General features: G+C 43.2%; 1 protein-coding gene across 6 annotated transcripts in view; it reads right to left on the bottom strand.

The window, feature by feature from the left end:
• Positions 1 to 21,661, bottom strand: part of RUNX1T1 (RUNX1 partner transcriptional co-repressor 1) — a 446,411-nt gene that overhangs the window by 336,075 nt on the left and 88,675 nt on the right. For 2 of the 6 annotated variants that reach the window (XM_033933227.1, XM_033933231.1), the window contains exon 1: positions 5,378 to 5,441. The exons of 2 other annotated variants lie outside the window; for them this stretch is intronic. In XM_033933227.1, the coding sequence (XP_033789118.1) occupies positions 5,378 to 5,408 (31 nt within the window). In that variant the 5' untranslated portion in view covers positions 5,409 to 5,441. Of the gene's footprint in view, positions 1 to 220; positions 1,486 to 5,377; positions 5,442 to 21,661 lie in introns of those variants that run through there. 2 more of the 6 variants (XM_033933230.1, XM_033933229.1) reach the window with 2 other exon arrangements.

Here is a 21,661-nt window from a genome sequence, read left to right as displayed (position 1 = left end):
CCTTTAAACAGATCTTGGCTATTATCTATGCAAATTAATTTCGCATTGAGCAGCCTTATAAATCTGCTTAGCCTTGTGTTTTTTTTTCAGCAACCAAGGCTCCTACTCTGATCAGAACTGCAGCCCCTGGATCAAGACATTCATCAGTGGAGGAATGTGACCACATACTACCCCTAAAGGAAAAAAAAAAAGAAAACATTCTTCCAACAACTGGCAGTACCTACAACTGTGGCCCCAGCAAGATGACGGTCAAATACTGTTTTAGAGCACCATCTGTGGAGGTGCCCAGGTTCTAGGTGAGCAGACACAGCTCTGCACTGCCTGATCCACTCCTGTCCAAATAATTCTCCAGAACAGGCCAGCTGCTGTCTCTCTCTTCTCCCTTCCTCCTGCCTGCTTCATCTGGAGATAGGCTGCTCTAGTCAAGCACATGACTGCTCAGACCCTCACACATTGTAAACAGCGCACACAATCCAGTTTGCCAGATTTCTAGAGGGGGGGGGGGCGGGGGAAAGCCCTCTGGCAAGCCAGCCTGTATGCAAGAAGTGTTTGCACTGGCACCACTCTTTATCAATTAAGGTGAGTGGTCACGGATCCAAGGATAATATTTCCTGTAGGAAATTTGCCACAGAGAACAGACTTCCTAGTTTTGACGACAATTTCACCCACCCCCAAAAGGCGTTTTTCTTTCTTTTCCTGATATTTATTTCTTCTTTTTTTTTTTCTTTTTTTTTTACTGTTTGGCTGGCTGTTTTTTTTTTTTTATTACACGGTCGCAGCAATTTCGATTCAAGGTGACTAGACATCGTGGCTCTTGGATGGGGGAGGGGGGGTGCAATGACTCCCCGCACTGCCGCTTCCCTCGCCACTACAGGAATAAGCAGCCGCCGGCTAAGAAAGTGTGGAGCCCGGGCTCGGAAAGGTCTGAGAATTAAACGCCACCGCTGCAACGTTTGCAGATAGCAGCTCCAGCTGACAGTCATTAGAGCCGGAACAAGCAGCGGTATTTCTCCTTGCTCCAAAGATATCCCCCGTGGTGAGCTGCAACCAAAACCGGGATGCTTTGCCTCGCTTTTTCTTCTATCAATGCTCCCGACAACCCCTTCCGCGAAGCTTTGTTCCACTACCAATCAATAGCCACTTGCACAGAACGTATAGATTATTTTCCACGTACGGTCACCCCATAATTAGCATTTGCCACTGAAAGCCAAACAGACGTAATCATTTTTTTTTTAACTCACCAGGCATCCTAGGATAAGACGCGCCGCGCCGCAAATGGCTCGCGCTCGCTCTCGGCTCAGGGGAAGCTCATTGAGGGGCTCGCGCTCCGGAATGAGCTACTACAGAGGCGGCAGCGGAGGCCCCCGAGCGGCGCTGGAGGCAGGAGCCTCGGCGCGTGCGTCCGCCGAGCCAAAAGACAGATGGAGAGCTGCCACTCCGGATTGCACTTGGAGCAGAAATGTGAATGATGACAGGAGCACATGTGGCCTTGAACCCAGCCCTGGCTCTTCAGGCGGAACAATGGGGGGGGGGGGGGGGGGGGGGGGGAGAGAGAGATGTGCGTCTGTGTGTGTGTAAATGATCATAAGCCCCCTTCACTCTACCTCCTGCAGCAAGTTGCAGGGAACCGATAAGCAACGACAAAAAAAAAAAAAAAACAAACGCTGGGATGTGGATCATCACCTTTTCTGGGGTCCCGAGTAGACTTTTGTCCGGCTTCTTGGAGAAACTGAATTCGGGGGTAGCTGCTGTGAACTTTCCCTTCTCCCCAGGTTAAGAGAAAAAAAAACCTAATTCTCTTAAGCGCTATGTTTTACTTAGTAAAGCTATGCTTGTTTATTTAGCCGGGGCTTCGAAAATGTGTACGAAAACACTTTTTTTTTTTTTTTTTTAATGCTTTTGCAACGTGCCCATTTATCTCGGTGAACAAAAGTATCCAAATCATTCCCGTTGTCAGCCTCTCTGTTGTCTGTAGAAAACAGCAGACACTTAGGAGCGCGCCACTTATTGTACCACAGTGCTTTTAACCCCCTGGGAATCGCGTATTGATACGCGCCAAACATTTGCAGCTCGCGCGCGTTTACCTTTTGCGTGCAGACGAAAACAAAATCTTCCCTGCAAAGCCCTTACAAAAGAGAAACAATCATGTCATCTCGATTGCTTATGGGTTGTTGGGGTTTTTTTTTTTTTCCTCACCCCCCTCTTAAATGTTTATCCTTCGCCTGAATAACAGACGCCTGGATCTGTTGAAGCCACTCTTGCCTAATAAGCTGTAATGGACGTTATGATACATAAAACTGCGCGCCTTTGTTATAGTGCTTTATCCCAGGCTGGCTATTTTCCTCTCAGCAGTCTCTCTTTAGTCCTTTGTATATATCCTTACCTCATAGAAGAAACATACGTGACTCACATGCCTTCTGTGGCACACTCAGGTTTATTCAAAAGGCTAGGCACCATATATATCTCTATATATTCACATACATAGTATGTGTGTGAATATACTGTATGTATGTATGTGAATATATAGAGATATATATGGTGCCTAGCCTTTTGAATAAACCTGAGTGTGCCACAGAAGGCATGTGAGTCACGTATGTTTCTTCTATGAGGTATATACATACATATATACAGTATTCACACACTCACACACACACACACACATATATATATATATATATGCTCACATATACATATATATATGTTCACATATACATATATATGTTCACATATACATGTATATATATGTTCACATATACATATATATTCACATATACATATATGTTCACATATACTTATATATATACAGTATATATAGATATAGACATATAGATATATATAGTATGTATATATTTATATACTGTACATATACAAAATACACAAATCAAAACTCTATTTGACATTTGCAAAATCCATCCTTTTTTCTGCAGAACACCTTTGCAGTTTATGACCCTTGCACACTGGAACCCCCCCCCCCCCAGGGGGGGCCCCCCCCGCTGCAACTTTCCAATGTGCCACTCAGTTTATGACTCGGTCCCAAAGCTTCAGGAAATCTGCGTCATCCTTTTGCACGGTTAACTCTTGCAGTCCCTTACTTCTGCCCTGCAGAGCACTTCTCTCGTCTGCTTCCACTCCACGTGATTAACATGTGTGTGCGTTTGCAACCTTTGGCAGCTAAAATGATTGCCTCCCCTCTTCTCTTCTTGGAGCTGTCGTATGTCCCTGATGAAATCCGTGTCTAACTACAAGACAAACTGGCCTAATCAACCTCTCCCCCCCCCCACACACACACACCTCCCCACCCCCACACGCACGCTGTCTCAACAAATCATCGTCTTTGGTGATAAACATTGTCAGAAAGAATTTCAACAGAAGAGGTCCTACTGATCGGTCCACCCTTTCTAGTGAAATCCTTAAAAGTACACTGCCGTGGGGCTCGACTGTAAGAGACCACAGCCATTAACGATGGCACGGCTATACCGCTAATGGTATGTTATTGCGCCTTATTTATGACGCCGATCAGCTGTCAGTGCGGTGGAGAGGAAGCTAGAGTAATCTTAAGACACACTTTCGAGCGAGGGTTAAGTACAGTAATCTATTAAGCCTGCGAGAGCGAGAACTTTGAGGAACTTACCATTTTTTCACACCCTATTTAAAAAAAAAAAAAAAAATAGTGGTAGACCCTTGTGGTCTGCTAAGGGTTATAGTTTTTTGTTTGTTTGTTTGTTTTTAATTGGAGATGGCAGGGGCTGTTGCTATTTCTGTTATTGCTTTTGGTTCTCTGCCTTCTTGAGCATCAACAAGAGACCTTCATCTTTATAAACTCGACCTTTTTTTTCCTTTTTTTTCTTTTTTCTTTTTTTTAATCAAGTCGTGCTCAGAATCCGCTGGCAAAAGAAAAACTAGATGATACCCTGCATTAAAAAGTACACTGTGAGTGCCCGAACCATAGCGCAGAAAATTGGAACTTCCATATACCGTGTGATTATGTATCTTTTCCATGTGTTAAGGGGGGAGGGGGGGGAAAGAAGAGCTTTTTAAGCTGTTATCTGACTGGAGTAATTGCCACTTTAAATTGATCCACGTCAACAGAACCTGGATCCCTAGAGAATCTCCCCTAGAAGCCTGCTTGCCGAAGGGACTGACAGGATGCCTGCACATCTTAGACTACTTCAGCATTTTTCTTAAGCAACCATCTGCATGAATAGTTGGTTTTGGTTTGTGTTTTTTCCTTCCCCCTGTCTCTTCCTTTCATTTAATACACTCCGGCAGGCTCCAGCCCATTTGTCAGTCCTCCCTAAATCCATATTCCTTGATCTGTGATCTTAACATGAGCTTTAAGATTGGAGCAGGGCTGTTTTATGGCTGTTTTATGATCAGCACTGCAGTGTGCATTATTGTTTTCAGCTATGAAATGAACTGAAATATATCCAGGGCCAATTCTTGGAACGAGAAAAGGATTCGCTCAAAATGATCAGGATTTTTTTTAAAAAAAATTATAGCACGAAAGGAGGCTTCATAACACACAAATGCTTTGGCACAGACACTGCAAAATAACTTTTGATGCATCTGTCGGGAAGGGGTAAAATACGGACCTGGCGGATCTAAACTCGCAGGTCCTTAAAAATCTGAGGTCCGTGACGCTTGTAGTTAAGTTTCTGGCTCCGACAGACCTCGGTGACAATTTAGCGCTGACGGATCCGTCTCAGCATAAGGAGGGAAAAGTATTAGGATCCGTCCGCGCTACAATGTCACCGAGGCCTGTCAGAGCCGATTTACTGGGGCTGCAGGAAACCAGTGTAAAGGATTCGTTTTAGAGCCGCTCCAGCACTAGTCTCTGGCTCCGACAGACCTCGGTGACATTTTAGCGCTGACGGATCCTAATACTTTTCCCTCCCTATGCTGAGACGGATCCCGTCAGCGCTACATTGTCACCGAGGTCTGTCAGAGCCAGAAACTAACTACAAACGGCACGGACCTCAGATTTTTTTAAGGACATGCGGGTTTAGATCTGCGAGGTCCGTCAGGTCCGCGTTTTAACTCGTTCCCGCATCTGTCTTGCAAACCGTATCTCGAACGAGAAATGAACAAAAATCCTATCAAAACGAGTGACTCTTAGGAAACTGACTGGAATCTTATCCGAAATATGTTTTTTTTCCCCCAAAAGTATCACTCTAAAAGCACTCGCAAATAGTAATACAACTGTGTTGCATTCACATTTACCCAACTCAAACCTATGTTGCAGTGAAAGAGCTGGCTAGAATTGAATTTCAGCAAGGAGCTTACCGTGTCCTATGTCTCAGTCTTATATATATATATATTTATATTTTAACTAAATTGTTGCCGAGGCTATACGACTTAACGCTCAGAATGAACTTACCAACAGGGATAAGAAGTTGACTGAAATGCATCTGGACACACTGAAAGCTCCCTCTAACAGTGAGGTAAGAATTTTTAGTTCAAAGCTTTTCTACACATCCTCTTAACTTTCCCCTCCACTTTGCAGCCGACTGTTGTGATACATTGTGAATTCATGACTTCACACAGTGGGTATTAAGTGAGTTAATTCAAAGGAGCTGAAACCTCACTGATCCTAATTGAAAGCAATACACCCGACCAAATACTCTTCTACCCCATCTGCTCTGGTCTGCCACCGGCTATTCAGTGCAGGAGAATTAATAGTTTCAGATATTCTGACCGACCCAATAAAGACACTCATTTAAGCAGGACTACATTAACCAAATGAAAAACCAAGGGCAGAGCGGGTTCAAATGGAGCATTTTACTCCTCGTTGGCTTTAACAAAGCTGAATCAGGCTTATTCTGACTTTTGTATGTGCAAGACTTGATAAACTGAATGAGAAAGCACTCAATGATCAGGCCAGGAGCATTGATGAATGGGCCCCAGGACCCCCCCCCCCTTCCCGGTCTCGGGCTGGGCTTTTCCATGAAGTGGGTTACCCCAGCTTGGAAGGGCGGACTCTGTAATATCCAGCTTTCTTCGTTGCTGGCTCCACTTTCCACAGGCCACCAATCGAGGCTGGCATTTTGGGAAATAATCCTCAGTGGGACCAACGATAACAAATAACACGGAGGCACTAGCTGTGCTTTCATATTCTAATCTGCTTGTTTTGTCAGCCCCCCCGAAGGTTTTGATTTTCCACCCAGCTGGAAGCTATTAGTGTTTTCTTAAGGCATCCCACTGACAGGGCAAACCCACCTAATGTGTGAGCAGTGGCGTTGGGGGGGGGGGGGGGAGACAGATCGCTCTTTTTGGAAGCTGGCCTAAGTTTTATGTCAGTCTAACAGACAGTTGCACGCAACACCTGACAAACACTTGTAATAATTTGTTGTTACTACTTGGGAGCATCTTTGGAAGCACGTCAGTCCAAGGGAAGCGTGTGAGCCATGTTTTGCCTCCTGCTGTTACTGAGGGATCCAGAGCCTATCATCTTTCTTTCCAAGAAAATGTAGTTTTCCTTTACCAGTTATGGTTCCAGTGCTGGAAAGAAGGAAAAGACTACGGAAAACAAAATATTCTTTTTCCTTCCCAAACATAAGCTTGATTGTTTCACAAAAAAAACAACAAAATAACAACAACACACCAGCAGGCAGCAACGGAACCGATGAAAAGAACACGAGGTTTTGCAATATTATAAACAGTATCTTAACAGTAGAAAACGAGAGGTGGAGCCAATGTTCTGGATCAAACAAGATTATTTCAATGTGCAAAACGGTGGATCATCAAATTAAGGGAAGGGGTACAACGCGGACCCAACGGACCTCGCGGATCTAAAACCGCACGTCCTTAAAAATCTGAGGTCCGTGCCACTTGTAGTTAGCTTCTGGCTCTGACAGACCTCGATGACAATTTAGCGCCGACGGATCCATCTCAGCATAGGGAGGGAAAAGTATTAAGATCTGTCGGCGCTAAAATGTCATCGAGGTCTGTCAGAGCTAGAAACTTACTACAAGTGGCACGGACCTCAGATTTTTAAGGACGTGCGGTTTTAGATCCGCGAGGTCCGCCAGGTCCGTGTTTTAACCCCTTCCCTAAAATTAAAGACCTTCCTATCAAATAAAGGTCCTCGCATACGGGCAACGTAGTTCACTATTGAAGGGACCCAGTATATTAACAGTAACATTATCTTACTAAACCCCCTCTTTTATTAAGGTGCGCACGCTAAATGCTAACGCATGCATGTTAGTCTATGGCCGCCTTAGAGTTTAGCGCGCGTTAATCGGTTAGCGCACCTTTGTAAAAGAGGGCCTAGGCAGTGGACCAAATTGCCTAGTTTTGACGGCGTTCCACTTTTAATTTGCACAATAGCAGCCACTTTTTTTTCTGCCTTTAAGACTTGCTAAGATGAAACTGATGCTTTGTCTTTTCTGCTTATAAAAGTGCAAAACTGCAAACAAATGCCAACCCGGTGGCACCAGCCTCTGCCATTTTAACTCACAAATGAAAACGGGCATTAGTCTATGCAGGGGTAGGGAACTCCGGTCCTTGAGAGCCGTATTCCAGTCGGGTTTTCAGGATTTCCCCAATGAATGTGCATTGAAAGCAGTGCATGCAAATAGATCTCATGCATGTTCATTGGGGAAATCCTGAAAACCCGACTGGAATACGGCTCTCGAGGGCCGGAGTTCCCTACCCCTGGTCTATTGTATCCTTAGTAAAGGGCTATGGAAGGTGTCCTATCAACCAATTGCAGGAGGACATCTGAAATTCTACAGCTGGACTTGAGACGTGCTCAACCATTTAGGATATGCTAGCAAATATTTCACAATAGAATTTTATTATATAGTTTTAAAGAGAACCATAGCTATACAAGAAACTCCAGGGAAAACATTCTCATCTTCTATGCAGCCCTTCTATGGCCATGGAACATGCAGAGAACAAATTCATATTTGAACAGAGTTATTGGAATCATATCAATAAAATGGATCCAGATCAGTTTGGATCATAATTTCAGGTGAAACATGTGCTGCTTTGGAGACTTAAATTTCTGAATTTCCTAAGATGTTTTTTTTTTTTTTTTAGCTTCCTACCCACATAAAAAGAACTAGTAAACCAAGTAATTGCTGGTTTAACTTGGGTGACCAAACTTGTTTTAGCAGATATATTAACTTCGTTCACTTTGACAGCAAACATAAATGTCCTTCCATATAACTATTATTATTATTAGTATTTTTAATAGATTCACATGTACATACCATGGATTTAATTCTAGTAAGGTCTCTTTGATAATTTGAATCTGTAGCATATGAATTCAACACAATTTATTAATTTAACAAGGACTGTAACATTATATTGGAAACCTTTGTTTCAATGTCACCACCACCCCCCCCTCCCTCCCTCCCATTTTGACTGATGGCAAGTTAGTTTTGTTAAAAATGCAAGGGTGATTGCATATGCTTCAGTGAACTTTCCCTCCTCTCAGCACCAGAGACAAAAACCTGCAGCTCTGTTCTGTGCTGCCAGCCATCTGGACAGTTTTCTCTCAATGCCTGCCCCTCACCACACTGCAGGCAAAATTTCAGGGCTCTAGAGCTCTGTGGAGCTATTCATGACATACCAATTTCACATTTTCTGCTTGTATGCTTGCAACAATAAATGCTAATGAGGGCTATGAATGACATTTTTTAAAGACAATAAAAGGGTCTCCAAATCCCTTGCATATGGAGACACTGTTTTGCAAACTTCACCTTCTGTTAGAGAGCTTTTACAATCTGAAAGAAAAAAAAAAAACAAAAAAAACTAAGGACAACAATGAGTTGATCAAAGTACAACAGAGTCCTAATTTCCAAAGAAAATCTACAGATCATCTCTGTGTCAAGACCTACATAAAGGCAATAGTTAACTGTATTGGGTGATGTCTTTTGGCCAAGTTGTAGGACTTCCTCCCAAATAGCGATAACTAGTACTGAGAATACTTAGACTACCAAGAAATTTCTAAGTGCCTACACAAGGTCTTTCAGCAAAAACATCTGGAATAGGCTTGTGATTAATGTTCACGGAAATGATGAGCAGTGGTGTTTTATTATAATTGTTATGGTATTGTTCTTTTATTGGGTTGCATTAAGCTAGGTTTGTGCACCAGCCTGAGGAAGATAAGGCTTGCCTTCTAAAGCAAGTTGCTACTGTAGAACCTTTCTCAAAAATAAACAAGCCAAAAGTTATATGCAAATGATTTGTCTTACTGGCAATGATGGTTCTGTAGCTACATGCACTCATAGTAGTCATAACATGTTGGCGCTGATGTTGAAATGGTCTTGATCTCTCAGTTATGCCATTGGTTGACTGGGTAGAACAAGTCAATCTGAGGAATTGGGCAATGATTAGCTGTCAACAAGAATGGGCTTTATGTTCTATTACTTTGTGCCCCCCCAAAAAAAAAATGCCATCATTCATATGGGGATGAACTTGCCCTCTCCTGTTTATGCTAGAGCAACTAGTTGAGCTAGAACCTACCCTAATTCCTACCACATCTAGCTGGGTGGCTTGTACTAGGTTGAGGGGCAATGGAACATCTTTTTAGTAGGGATAGGGCATTTGCAATGACATAGGATATGCAAAGAACAAATGCTATGTCATTACCAAATGAAAATGAGCAAAAAAACCCCATAATATTTCCTGTTTTGGTGTTTGCTGATCACAGTGTGCTTTGGATGAAGGCACACTCTTTCCCAACAGTGGAACTTCCATCACCATGAATGTGCAAACTATTGTGTACGCACGAAGGACCTGATTCTTTTAAGGACACCAACATTGGCGGCCTTTTAAGAAGTGGCCGCCAATCGCATGTCAATCACACATTGGCGTCCAAAAGAGAATCACATCTACAGTCCCAGTCAGATGCCCAAAATGTAGGCCCTCTGGTTTGGACAAGTTCCTGGAGGTAAAGTCCATTGTCTGTTATTGACAAAGACAGGGGGAAGCCACTGCTTACCCTGGATTGGTAGTATGGAATATTGCTACTCCTTGGGTTTTGGCCAGGCACTAGTGACCTGGATTGGCCACAGTGAGAATGGGCTCCAGGGCTTGATGCACCATTGGTCTGACCCAGTAAGGCTATGCTTATGTTCTTATGTCTTGCATCTACGTAGACATGTAGTGAAGCTTAAGCCTGCCCAAGGCCACTTCATGCCAAAGCCATACCCCACCTTGGGTGTGCTTAAGCGTTGCTGTGTGTCTCCGTAGATACGTTCCAGAGGCCTACAATGTGGATGCTCTGCCTCAAAGAGTTTTTTTTTTTAAAATGTACATCTTGATTGGCTGCCAGATGACAGTAGAACAGCTACCACCACCTGCCATCAGGACATGTGTTTTCGAGAATTTTGCCCAAATAGTTCCCGTGTGTGTATGAGTGCTTATTGGGAAATGAATGTGCTTTCTTTCTACATATTTCACACTGTTTCCAAAGACCGTGCACCATTAACAGAAACTGACAAAATGGCCAGATGAAAATAAATATCATGAAAATTCATGTAAACATGAGAAATGGCACAACACAAAAATTTTGTTACAAAATGTTTTTTTTTTTTTTTTCTGTGGGTAAACTCACTGCTGGCTGGTAACATTAATATTGTTTAAGAAATGTAATTTGTTGCCAAACTACTACTACTTGTGAGACAACACAAAAATTGCCTAGCTGCCCATATCTACTTTTAAGTTGGAGGGCCAAACAAACTAATCTCCAGCCCTACCTCCCAAGCTCTCTAGTTGCTAATGCTGTGTTGGACATAATATCGGTGAGGCCATGATCCCTGTGGTTCATCCCATCCCACTGTCTATGACTGTGCTTCTTTATGCAACAAAACACATGCCCAGGGTGTAAGAAGCTTTGCTCAAGCTGTTTCTAATTCAATGAAAATCTACGCTAACATAACCAAATTCAAGTGCACACCCGCAATTAAACATTCCTTCCATGTGCTTATTTGCTTGTTGCTGTCCAGAAGGCCTTTAGGTAGATTGCAAGATACCCTGTTACATGCCATTATTTTGATTTTTAATTCTTTATTAATTTTTATTACTAACAAAAAGTGCAACACAATATTCACATCAGTAATAATAAATAAGCACTTAAATACAATCAGTATTAGTACAACAATATATGCCCTCTCCCCCCACAATTACCTTAAAGATCATCCTAAATATACATCCCCCCCCCCCCACCTCCGGATGTGTCTGAATTACATGAGTAAAAGAAGGCTAAACGAACTATAACAATTGTACAAATATGTTAATGGACCACAAACTAAGTTAAATATCTTAGAATGCCCTAAAATATCGGCATTCATCTTTTCATACCTGTAGCTTAAACATAAGCTCGCCCACCAAAAGGAAAAATTAAGACGATCACAGTTTTTCCAATTTCGAGTTTCCAATTTCTGTATGGCTACCCCAATCAGAAAAGGCCGGCATTTATAACGATCCATGGGGAGCTTAACATACAGTAGTGTTCCACATACAATTACCTCATAAGTCAATGGGATTGTCGATTCCAATATGAGGTTAATCTGTCCCCATATTGACTTCCAAAAGTTGAGTATCAAAGGACAATAAAACAACAGATGATCCAATGTCCCGATGTCTAGATGACAGTGCTAGCATCTATTAGATTTAGAAATGTCCAACTTTTGTAACCTAACAGGGGTCCAAAAAGATCTGTGCAACAAGAAAAACCAGGATTGTCTCATAGATGCTGACGCTGTACATCTCATCCTCCAAGTCCAAATACGTGGCCATCGAGACACAGAAATATACTGCTATATCTCAATGCTCCAAATTTCTCTAAGACTGGATTTTGTTTTTTTGTTCAAGAATTCAGATAACAATTTATACCACCCGGCGGCCTGATGCCCTAAGAAATCTGTCTGGAAGCATTGGACCTGCAAGGTCTAAAGATTTTTAAAATTACGCCAGTCCCTATTTTGAACGTATCGATTCTTAGCTCTGAACACTTGATAAGCCCTGAGCATTTCGTGCCTCTGCCTTGTCGTTTTATCGTCAGTAATTGATTTGTTATCAAAACTCTTTCTGCAAAATCCACCAGGTGGAGCAAATACACAGCAGTATGAGCTGCAAGGCGATCCAGCAGAACACATTAACAATGACAGGATAAGAAATCCAGGCACATATCGCAAATTCTTCCTCCCCCTCCCCCTCCCCCCCAATTTATTATAGTAAGACTGTATTTGAGTCAGTGCCTCTTTAAAGCTGACAACTTATGCATGAGATTACGGTATCATTCTTCTGGCAGTGCAAAACTCATGTTGACATACTGATTCCATAGGATGCTGAATCACAATAGGATGCGGGTCACAATATCTTTTGGTTGGTCCCCAATGTGAAAAATCCAAGCTTTCGAGATGTGAAGCCTGATAATCTGAAGTAGGGATCTGTGTGATCCCAAATGCTAGCCATCAAATTTTGCAAATATATGAAGAACCACGGTTCATAGTCAGTGGCGCGCAAGACACCAGTGCGCTGACAATCCAGCGCCGACAATTCGGCGCAAGACAGAAGCGCACGGGGGAAAAAGTAATTTTTAAAGAGCTCCGACCGAGGGTTTGGGGTGGCAACCCCCCCCCCACACACACTTTATTGATTAGTGTTCGCGCTGCTGTTGGAGGGGGGTTCGGGGGGTTGGAAACCTCCATTACAGAGAAAACGGAACTTTTTCTGATTTGGGGGGGAAAAGTTCCATTTTCTCTATAATGTGGGGGGTTTCACCCCCCACACCCTCCCGCAACGGCAGCACAAACACTAACCAATAAAGTGGGGGAGGTTGCCACCCCAACCCCCCAGTCGGAGCTCTTTAAAAATTATTTTTTCCCCCACGCGCTTCTGTCTTGCGCCAAATTGTCAGCACTGGATTGTCGGCACGCTAGTGTCTGGCGCGCAGTTATCCCATCACCAAGAACCACTGCTTGCCCTGGGATTTATTTAATTTATTTTCAATTCTGTTGTCCCCGTAGAGCTCAGAACAGGTTACAGGTTCAGTATTATAGTGTGTTGCTACTATTTGGGTTTCTGCCAGGGTGAACTGGATTGGCCACTGGTGGAAACAGGATACTGATCTGACCCTGTATTGCTATTCTTATGTTCTTAAGTGAGTCTACTCTAGGAGTAAAAGGCTTGCAAAATCTCAATAGAGTACTCCCCTGAAATTCATGGGGATTCTGTTCCAGGAACCGTCACAAATTTTGAAAAAGGCAGGGGAAGCAGGAGAGGGCAGCTGGAGCACTGGCAGGGTGAAGAAAATCACTCAAGGTCTGCTCCAACCACCTCTTCCTGTAGTAAAGTCGGACTACACCAATCAGGATCTGCTTTGACACGCAGCTTCTGATTGGTGTAGCCCAACTTTACTACAGGAAGAGGCGGTCGGAGCAGACCGTGAATGAGTGACTCCGAGATTTGCGAACTGCGAATTCGCAGGGGAACACTGTATTCCATATAAAAAGCAATACAAACTTTAAGCAGGTAAGTCTACTTTTCTTGCCAAACGGGCTAACTGTTAGCATTTTATGAACTCCTGCTCTTGAAAGCACATCAGCTAATCCATAAAATGACACAAGTGTCTTTCTTACATTTGCTGCTATACGGTAAAATGGCATTATCTTATTTCCATTTTTTGTTTTATTTATATTTGTTAATTTGTAAAGTGGTGATCATTATTTGTCTGCTTTTTCATAAGAACAAAAGAATTGCCGCTGTTGGGTCAAACCAGTGGTTCATCGTGCCCAGCAGTCCGCTCACATGGCAGCACCCAGGTCAAAGACCAGTGCTCTAAATGAGTCCAGCCTAACCTGCGTACGTTCCAGTTTAGCAAGAACTTGTCCAACTTTGTCTTGAATCCCTGGAGGGTGTTTTCCCCTATAACAGACTCCAGAAAAGCGTTCCAGTTTTCTACCACTCTCTGGATGAAGAGCTTCCTTATGTTTGTACGGAATCTGTCCCCTCTTAACTTTAGAGAGTGCCCTCTCATTCTCCCTACCTTGGAGAGGGTGAACAATCTGTCTTTATCTGCTAGGTCTATTCCCTTTAGTATTTTGAATGTTTCGATCATGTCCCCTCTCAGTCTCCTCTTTTCAAGGAGAAGAGGCCCAGTTTCTTCAATCTCTCACTGTACGGCAACTCCTCCAGCCCCTTAACCATTTAGTCACTCTTCTCTGGACCCTTTCGAGTAGTACCGTGTCCTTCTTCATGTAAGGCGACTAGTGCTGGACGCAGTACTCCAGGTGAGGGCGCACCATGACCCGGTACAGCGGCATGATAACTTTCTCCGATCTGATCGTGATCCCCAAATTTACATCTGCTATATTTATATTTTGCACAGTATTAGAGGACATGTGTCATTGTTTTTGTGGTGTTGTATTGTATGCAAGGGATGGAAGGGAGAGAGTCTAGCTTCTTGGCGGTTCAGCTTAACTTTTGTCCACATATTTCTGTTTTAAGTTTGTAGATACTTATCCCATGCTTCGTGAGGGTCTGTTTGTGTGAAAGAAGCCAGTTATTCTGATAGCATTGAATGTCTATGTAGAATCAATCTGTAATAATCCAGTTTGTTTAATAGCTTGGAAACAAGAGTAATTCTTAAACTTTAATGCTAAGCTTGAATGGTTATAGTGGACATTGATATTCTTTTGTCTGTTTAGGTTGTTTGGTTTCTCACTGAAAAGGCAATAAACCATGTCCTATAGATTAATGTTAAGGATTCCCTTTATAGGTTTCAATGTTCTAGAAATGACTGAGAGAAAAACACTTTTGCAAAGCCGTGGCAGCATCACTTCCAGAGGCTGTTATAAGGGAAAGCACCCTCCAGGGATTCAAGAAAGGGTTAGATAAGTTCCTGCTGAACCAGACTGTACGCAGGTAAGACTATACTCAAATAGGACATTGGTCTTTGACCTAAGGGCCGCTGCGTGAGCGGACTGCTGGGCACGATGGACCACTGGTCTGACCCAGCAGTGGAAATTCTTATGTTCTTATCACAGGTTTGTAAAACAGACCCCCATGTAATATTCTTGAAGGCTGTACTTGATTGAAATTTTTTTTTCTTTTCTTTATTTGCTGGCTTTGTTTTGTTGCTTAGAAATGGACATTGTCTGTTTACGCTGTTTGCTTTGCACTGAGAAAGCCCTAGGATATGTGAATAAAAACACTAACCCACATGCGCTAAATGCTAACACGTGCATGTCACCCTATGGATGCATTAGCAGTTAGCGCATGCGTTGATTTAGCACACGCTAAATCCATGCTAAAACGCTTAGCGCGCCTTTGTATAAGAAGGCCTAAGGCCCTCTTTTACTAAGGTGCGCTAACCGATTAGTGCGTGCTAAACGCTAACACGTGCATGTTAATCTATGGATACATTAGCATTTAGTGTGCGTTAATTTGATTAGCGCGTGCTAATCGGTTAGCACGCCTTAGTAAAAGAGGGGGTAAGTTATTTGTGTGTGATATTCTGTGGGCTATTTTTGATATGTTTGCAATTGTGTCTGCTTTGCTCACAATTAAAATAAATCACTTCTTGGTGAACTGAATAAGAACTCCCCCCCCCCCTCTTTTTTTTTTTTTTTTTTACAAAGCCGCGCTAGTGATTGCTGCATGGCAAAATCTCTGAAGTCCTTTATATCCAAATGGTCTTTGAGGCAGTTACCGCAATGGCTCATATTATTGGGCTTTGTAAAGGGGGGAGGGGAGATAAAATTTTTGGGAGAGCTGAACTAAAATATCACTAGAATTGAGTTGATGTCCAGTTTTCTGTGTGCAATGCAGAGCCCAGCATGCCTCAAAAGTTGTACTTTTATTGATTTTCTTTCAATCAAAATAAAAGTTAGTACCTCCCACCCCAACCCTATACACACACACACACATAAGAACATAAGAATAGCCTTACAAGGTCAGACCAATAGCTCTGTAGCCCGTTCTCATGGTGGCTAATCCAGGAACATAGTACCTGGCCAAAACCCAAGAAGTAGCAATATTCTATGCTACCGATCCAAGGCAAGCGGTGGCTTCCCTCATGTCTTTCTCAATAACAGACGGAGTGAAAAATCGATCCACCTGTACCCATTCTACTCCATTCAGGAGTTTGTAGACTTCAATCATATCTCCCCTCAGCTGAAGAGCCCTAACCGTTTTAGTCTTTCCTCATACAAGAGGAGTTCCATCCCCTTTACCATCTTGATTGCTCTTCTTTAAACAGCGTCACTATATATTTCTTGAGATAAAGAGACCAGAATTGAACGCAATATTCCAAATGAGGTTGCACTATGGAGCGATACAGGTGCATTATGACATTCTTAGTCTTGTTAACCATCCCTTTTTTAATAATTCCCAGCATCCTGTTTGCTTTTTTGGCCTCCGCCGCACATTGGGCAGAAGGTTTCATCATATAGTCTACAATGATACTCAGATCCTTTTCTTGTGCGCTAACCCCCAAGGTGGACCCTAGCATCCGATAACTGTGATTCAGGTTATTCTTCCCAAAAGCTAGACTGGCCACAACTGGTCTTACTTGCATGGTACACTTTCGAACATCTGCCCCTAAATTCTATATATAACACCTAAAAAATCAATACCAAAAAATATTCTTGTCTATTAAAACTTGATATATTGCCATATTCTTACAACAGTTCTAAGTGATTTATAGTAAAATCAAGTAAAAAAAGGAAAACTTCAGTTTGTTCAAAAGAACCACAATCTCAAACTTGCAGAAAACAAACTTATACAGAATGTGGCTATCTTCTTCACAAGACCTCATACACCCAAGGCACTACTTAAATATTTTTTCGTACCCTTACACCACCCCAGTAAGTTTGTTTTCTGCAAGTTTGAGATTATAGTAAAACCATCAATATAAAAGAAATACAATAAATAAATAAAGGAGAGACCTAACTCATGCTGGGTTTCACTGCAGTAAGAAGAGCTTCTTACTGCAGGCTTGCAAGGTAAATGCTCTGACCCAAATAGTAATTGAAGGAGCATTGGAGCATTTTCCTCATCGGCCCGCGGTAAGAAGCTCCTTTGTGATTTAATCACAAAAGATCAAGCACTCACAAACATTCAAGTATACATAACATTTCTGCTATGTTAGGAAGGGGAGCCCTGAGAACTCACCACTGGTGACTAATATATCTGGTTATTTTGGGGACTATCGTCTCCGAAAGCAAGTTGGAAAAAATGGGATTTTAATAATGTTTTTAACTTGTAAGCATTATTCTATAAATAGCGCCTAAAGTTAGACACATTTTTTAGAACATCAACAATAATTTATTATTTCTATAGTACTACCAGATGCACGCAGCATTGTACATTGTACATTAGACCAGCATTTAAGCCTGGAGCTGTGCCTAACTTTAGATGCAGCTATTTGCACCAGCGGAAATGTGGTGCAAATCCTTGTACCTAAAGTTTGGCACTGATGCCCCCTAGTCTTTAATTACACACTTAAATGTAAAGAATGACCCTTATCCGCCCATGACCCTCCCATTCCCATGTCCCCTTATGTGAACTTGTATAAGAACATAAGAATAGCCTTACCAGGTCAGACCAAAGGTCCATCAAGCCCAGTAGGCCATTCTCATGGTGGCCAATCCAGGTCACTAGTACCTGGCCAAAACCCAAGGAATAGCAATATTCCATGCTACCGATCCAAAGCAAGCAGTGGCTTCCCCCATGTCTTTCTCAATAACAGACTTTTCCTCCAGGAAATTGTCCAAACCTTTCTTAAAACCAGCTACGCACAGATCCCACACCTAAATTTACAGATACAAATTTCAATTGAATCCAATTAATGTTGATAATTGCTTGTTAGGAAGTCAATTATCAGTGCTAAGTGGCTCATTATTCAATTTAGTTGAGCACATACCCAAATTTGCATGCACAACTCAAAGCTCCATATATAAAATTTGGGGAATAACATTTCTTAAATACCCTAAATATTTTCAAACCTCATCATAAGAAAATTACTGTAAGTTAACATGGTGAACACTGCACCTTATAACACCCTGTATAAATATTTCTCAAGCCAGTGCATCTATCAGAAAAGCAGGGCCCCTGAAAGCTAAGGAAAGCACACAGTTATTGACCATGACAGAGCCAGCATAAAAGACCACTGACATTTTTGGAACTGTTACTTTCACATTTTTTATATTTTGAGGTAACATTTCAGTATCAGTACCTCCTGGTGACTGTTCATTTAAAGATGCTTCTCTTCCTTAATTACTTATTTTCAACCCATTTGTTTTCATTCTCTTCATTCTTTTTTATCATGGTTTTGTCTTGAGCATAGAGCAGGATTAACCCTTTGGTGAAACCCCCCCACCCCCACTCAAATATAAATATAAGCTAAAACCCTCATATATATTAGCTTATGCCACACCCAGGCTTAATCCCATTGTTCCGTCATCCCCTAAGTTCCTTCAGCAGGCAGAAGTCATTCAGCAGCGTCTGCTGACTTTCCGCTGCAGGTGAGGTACTAAGAGTGAGGCCCCTGCAAGGTTCAGAGGAGCAGAGAAGGAAGCATAATTTCTTATTCCTGGTTGCTTATATATTTTAGGATACAGTTTAAGATTAGGTTCAGTGGTGTAGCAAGGGTGAGAGACGCCCGGTGATATGTCGCCCCTTCCTCCACCCCTTCTCCTTCCACGATCCCGCCTGCTGCTCGTGCCCTCCCCCTTCCCTTCCCCCATACCCAATGGCGTACCTAGAATATGTGACACCCAGTGCCCATCATTTTTTGACACCCCCCCATCTGTACGATAAACATGATTTTTAGTAACCTGCCACACATCACACATGAGTACCTAGAAAAAGGCAGCATCTTACATACTGCAGTGAGCAGTACAACATCAATACACCCAATGTAAAACTAAACAAGCCAGACTAGTACAGATCAATTCTACACCGTCAATCCTAACAGAAAACAATGTCTTTCGAACACACAGAACACAGAAAACACATTCGCCTAGTATGGAATATGTCATCACAAACTAACCCCTCCCCCTTTTACAAAACTGTAGTGTGGATTTTAGCCACGGTGGTAACAGCTCTGATGCTCAAAGAATTCTGAGCATCAAAGCTGCTACCATCACAGCTGGTGCTAAAAAATGCTCCACAGTTTTGTAAAAGGGGGGATAAAACAGAAATACATAGACAAAGGTTAAATTGAACCAGCAAGAAGTTGGACTCTGCATACAATGCAACACCACAGAAACAGTGGCACGTCTCCTAAAGCAATAAATAAATAGAAAATTTTTGTTCTACCTTTGTCTTCTCTGGTTTCTGCTTTCCTCATCTTCTTGCTACGCTCTTCCTTCTATCCACTGTCTTCATCTCTCTGCCCATATATGGCATCTTTTCTCCTTCTATGCCCCTTCCATCTCTCCTTTCACCCCCATTGGTCTGGCATCTCTCTCCTCTCCTTCCCTCTCCCAACTGTCTTCTGCAATCCCTTTCTTCCCTCATTTTCCTTTTCAGTTTACTTTCTGCATCCATCTAGATTACGTTCTTACTACACTCTCATAAATTTCCTTTTTTTACTGTCGCCACCTCTTTCCCTCAACCCCTCCAGTATTTTCCTAGCTCAATCCTTTTCCCCCATCATGTGCCCTCCTTTTATTTATCCCCTCCTTCCATCATGTGCCCTCTTTCTCTACCCCTTCCATCTAGCTAAAGAAGCACTGCCTGGGCTGCAGTCCCCAGTTATGTCTCTAGCAGGATATATATTTCAAATCTGATATATTCTAATGACAAAATAGAAATAAAATGGTTTTTTCTACCTTTTGTTGTCTCTGGTTTTTGCTTTTATCTTCTTCTCACTCTTTTCCTTCCAGCGTCTGCCCTGTCTCTTCAATCCAGCATCTGCCCGTTCCATCGTCTGCCCCTTCCAGAAACTGTTTGTCTCCATCTGCCATCTCTCCTCTAGACCACCCCCCCCTCCTTTGGTCTGGCATCCATCATCTTCCCTCTGTTCCCTCATGGTCTGGCATCTTTCTCCTTTCATCTCTTTTTCCCTCCCCCCTGTGGTTTTTAGCATCTCTCTCTTCTCATTTCCTCCGCTCAGATCTGATATCTCTGTCTTCTTCCCCGTTCTCTGGCATCTCTCTCTCTTCCCTTTCCTTCTCTGGTCTTCCTTCTTTATTTTCTGCCTCCGTCTAAATTAAATTCCTTCTTACTATGCAGTCCTCAGTTTCTCTCTTTTCACTGTGTCTACCCACAGCATGCCACCCCTTTCCTTCACCCCTTCACTATCTCACTAACTCTATCTTCTTCCCCCATCTAGCATATGTCCTTTTTCTTTAGCCCTCCTTCCATCCATTATGTGTTCTCTTTCTCCACTTCCATTCAGCATTTGCTCTTCCTTCTCCTCACTTCCATCATCTGCCCTCTTCTCTCTCCCCACTTCCATCATCTGCCCTCTTCTCTCTCACCCTTATCTCCACTTCCATAATCTGCCCTCTTCTCTCTCCCCCTTCTCTCTACTTCCATCATCTGCCCCCTTCTCTCAATCTCTCCATCCACCACAGGCCCATCTCTCTCCCTTCCTCTCATCTTTTGGCAACAAGATCTGCAACCCCCCCCCCCCCGCAATGACACTTAAGATCGGCAACGGGCCTCCTTCTACCCCCGGCATCAACAGAACTTCAGATCGGCAACGCGGTGCTCGGTCCAAAGCTTCCCTCTGACTCAGCTTCCTGTTTCCACCCAGGCAGTTCAGTCAGAGGGGAAGCTTTTGATTGAGCACCGCGTTGCTGATCTGAAGTTCTGTTGATGCCGGGGGTAGAAGGAGGCCCATTGCCGATCTTAAGTGTCATCGCGGGGGGAGGGGGGCATTGCCGATCATGAATTGCATCACGGGGGTGGGGCGCCGATGCCGCTCATCGCCATTGCAGCCCAGATGCTGCCAATGGACCCAATGCAATCTTGCTGGTCCTGCGCGGATTGGCACCAGACGAATGGGACCTAGCCGGCTGTGCACCCCCTAAGGTGTGCACCCGGGGCGGACCTCCCCCCCCGCCCCCCCTTGGTACGCCACTGCCCATACCTCTAGTTGTTGTTGCTCAAAGCGGTCAACAACGTGCTCCTCTCGACCTCGTCAGCTCTCCCTCTGACGTCACTTTCTATGCATGGCGCTCAGAAGTGACATCTGTAGGAGAGCTGACGGGGTCAGCTACATGAACAACAACTTCAGCTAGAGGTATGGTGGGGGGCGTGTGGAAGGGAGGAATGGGAAGAGGTGGGAGTGGAGAGGAGGAGGGGTGCCAATGCCCCCATCAACATGGTACCCAGGGTGTACTGCCCCCCTTACTATACCACTGATTATGTTATTAGTTTACAAAGTGAAGCACTCTGGAATACTGCTACCATTGTATAAGTTGGTGACTCCTTATGTACCTTATTAGTTAGGTGCCATTTACTCATGCTCGAGTCCTAGCGATTTGATGATTTACATATCTAAAAAGAGATTGGTTTTGTGCTAGTCCGGTAAGGTCCTCCAGCATCATCCACATGGCTGTTTACTACATGTCCATCTATCTGATTGCAGGTTACCCTCTTTGCCATCCTTGCCTGTCCCTCTCCAATGATCTTTCTCTTCTGACAGTTTGACCAAAATAACACAGTCAAAAAATTCATCATTTGGGCTTCGAGT

This window comes from Geotrypetes seraphini, chromosome 2 (assembly GCF_902459505.1).
Source record: "Geotrypetes seraphini chromosome 2, aGeoSer1.1, whole genome shotgun sequence".
In the NCBI taxonomy this organism is placed as follows: domain Eukaryota; kingdom Metazoa; phylum Chordata; class Amphibia; order Gymnophiona; family Dermophiidae; genus Geotrypetes; species Geotrypetes seraphini.
The sequence above is the reverse complement of the archived record's forward strand: the minus strand, read 5'-3'. Positions and strand labels throughout refer to the sequence as shown.